Below are 1,668 nucleotides of genomic sequence, written 5' to 3'. Positions count from 1 at the left end.
TAGCCACAGGAAAGCACCCAGGTGCCTTCGCTGGCCCTGTGGGCAGGTGCCAGCTGCAAACCTGTGCCACCTTCTGTCTCCTGCCCTGACCTACCGATACAGGCTTTGGGAGAAAAACATACTTTTTCATAAATGAGGAAGGGGCGGTCAATAGCTAACTCATGTAAGCACAAGTTAACTATTGGGAGACAGCAAATGTTAGTTCAGACAGCAGATGTTAATTACAAAACCTAAGAAACCGAATTCGCCCTAATCTTGTCAAGATAGAGGGCACAAGGATTATCTCAGAGACCGCTGAATCATTCCTCAAAGGACTACGCATGCCCAGGGAGAAAGGTGAAAAGTGCACTGTGAGGAAGACTACTGGTCTTCATCAGAAAGACCCCCGAGGAAGAGGAGAGGCCTTCCTCAGCGCGACCACCAGGACACGCAGCGCATGCGTGACTCGTATGCTAATTCTATTAATGACTTCCAAGAAATAATTTGTATAACCATGCCTGTCCCAAGGAATGTGATGCATATTCATAATTTAACCCATAATACTGTGTTGTAGGGAGCCCCGGTGTGCGTGTTTGGAGGAGCGATCCCCACACACCCGGCGTGCCGAATAAAGCAAACACCCACTTCTCTGACTCTGTCTCTGAAGTGTCTCCTGGCCCGGTTTCGGCACGATTCATAAATGTGCCTGCTCTTTCCATTTTCTTCCCTTTTATTTGGGCTGCTGACCCTCTTGTGCCTTGAATGGCTCTCCAAGCCTCTACCTGAAGGCCTGACCTGAGCCGTGATCCTTCCAGCCAGGACCCCACCGTGAGGGGATGGCGAGAGTCCTGTGTGTCAGCCCTGGTCTGGAGGCTGAGCTGGGGGGGATAATTATTCCTTTTTTCTGATGACCTGTGAGTGATGACTTCCAGTTCTCCAAGAGCCATGGCACATTTCCTCCAGGAGCAGGAGGCCCCCATGTCCTCCACAGCCCTGGGACACCTCAGGCCCTGCCCTGCTCTGCCCAGGCCCAGAGCCATTGAGAGCTGGTGGTCTCCGGTCACCCCATGCCGGGGTTTGTCCTCAGGCCAGAAGAGATGGCATTGCTCTGGGGGCTGCCAGGGTCCCACCTCACCTGGGAAGCTTGTGGATGTTTGACACCTGTGGGTTTTTTCCCAGGTTATCCCCATTTCTTCGGGGGATGACCACTTGCCCCTCACAGATTGCCCTAAAATGGCGACTCCTCCCTCACCCTGTGCTCATTATGAGGGGACACTGGGGCTTGGTTACGGGTGGAAACGCTCCCAAATGGCCTTGAACTCCTGTGGCAACCATGCCAGCAAGGAGGTGGCACTACTCCTTTCAGGGAATTGTGGAGAGCCAGAAGGTCCCCCTTGGAGGCTTCCTTTTCTCCAGCCCCCCCAGCTCCCTCAGCCGCTCCTCATCAGACTTGTGCTCCGGAGCCTTCACCAAGGGATCGTTTCCAGCTGCGGAGGCACAACCCCCTGAAAAATTCGCCAGCAGAAAAGGGTCCTTGTCTGACAGAACCCGGGGGGATCATGTACGAAAACGAGAGAGCTTTTCGCTGTGGCTGCCTCGGTAAAAGGGAAGGAGCGATTTCAGGCACAACTCAACAAGCCTGGGAGCTGCCGATCTGCCCGCCCAAGCGGCTCCCCCGCGCGGCGGGGC

At 54.6% G+C, this 1,668-nt stretch overlaps 1 protein-coding gene across 1 annotated transcript in view; it reads left to right on the top strand.

Moving 5' to 3' along the window:
* The window catches only part of LOC103616333 (mitogen-activated protein kinase 10-like), a gene marked incomplete at its 5' end in the record, with an annotated part of 3,008 nt that extends 2,329 nt beyond the window's left edge, over positions 1 to 679 (top strand). The window contains one exon of the mRNA XM_017735221.1: positions 554 to 679. Within this exon, the coding sequence (XP_017590710.1) occupies positions 554 to 679 (126 nt within the window). The remainder of the gene's footprint in view (positions 1 to 553) is intronic.
* Positions 680 to 1,668: the final 989 nt, after the last annotated feature.

Source organism: Corvus brachyrhynchos, unplaced genomic scaffold (genome assembly GCF_000691975.1).
Source record: "Corvus brachyrhynchos isolate BGI_N302 unplaced genomic scaffold, ASM69197v1 scaffold95, whole genome shotgun sequence".
Lineage (NCBI taxonomy): Eukaryota > Metazoa > Chordata > Aves > Passeriformes > Corvidae > Corvus > Corvus brachyrhynchos.
Note: the sequence above shows the minus strand (reverse complement) of the source record. Positions and strands in the feature narration are given on the sequence as shown.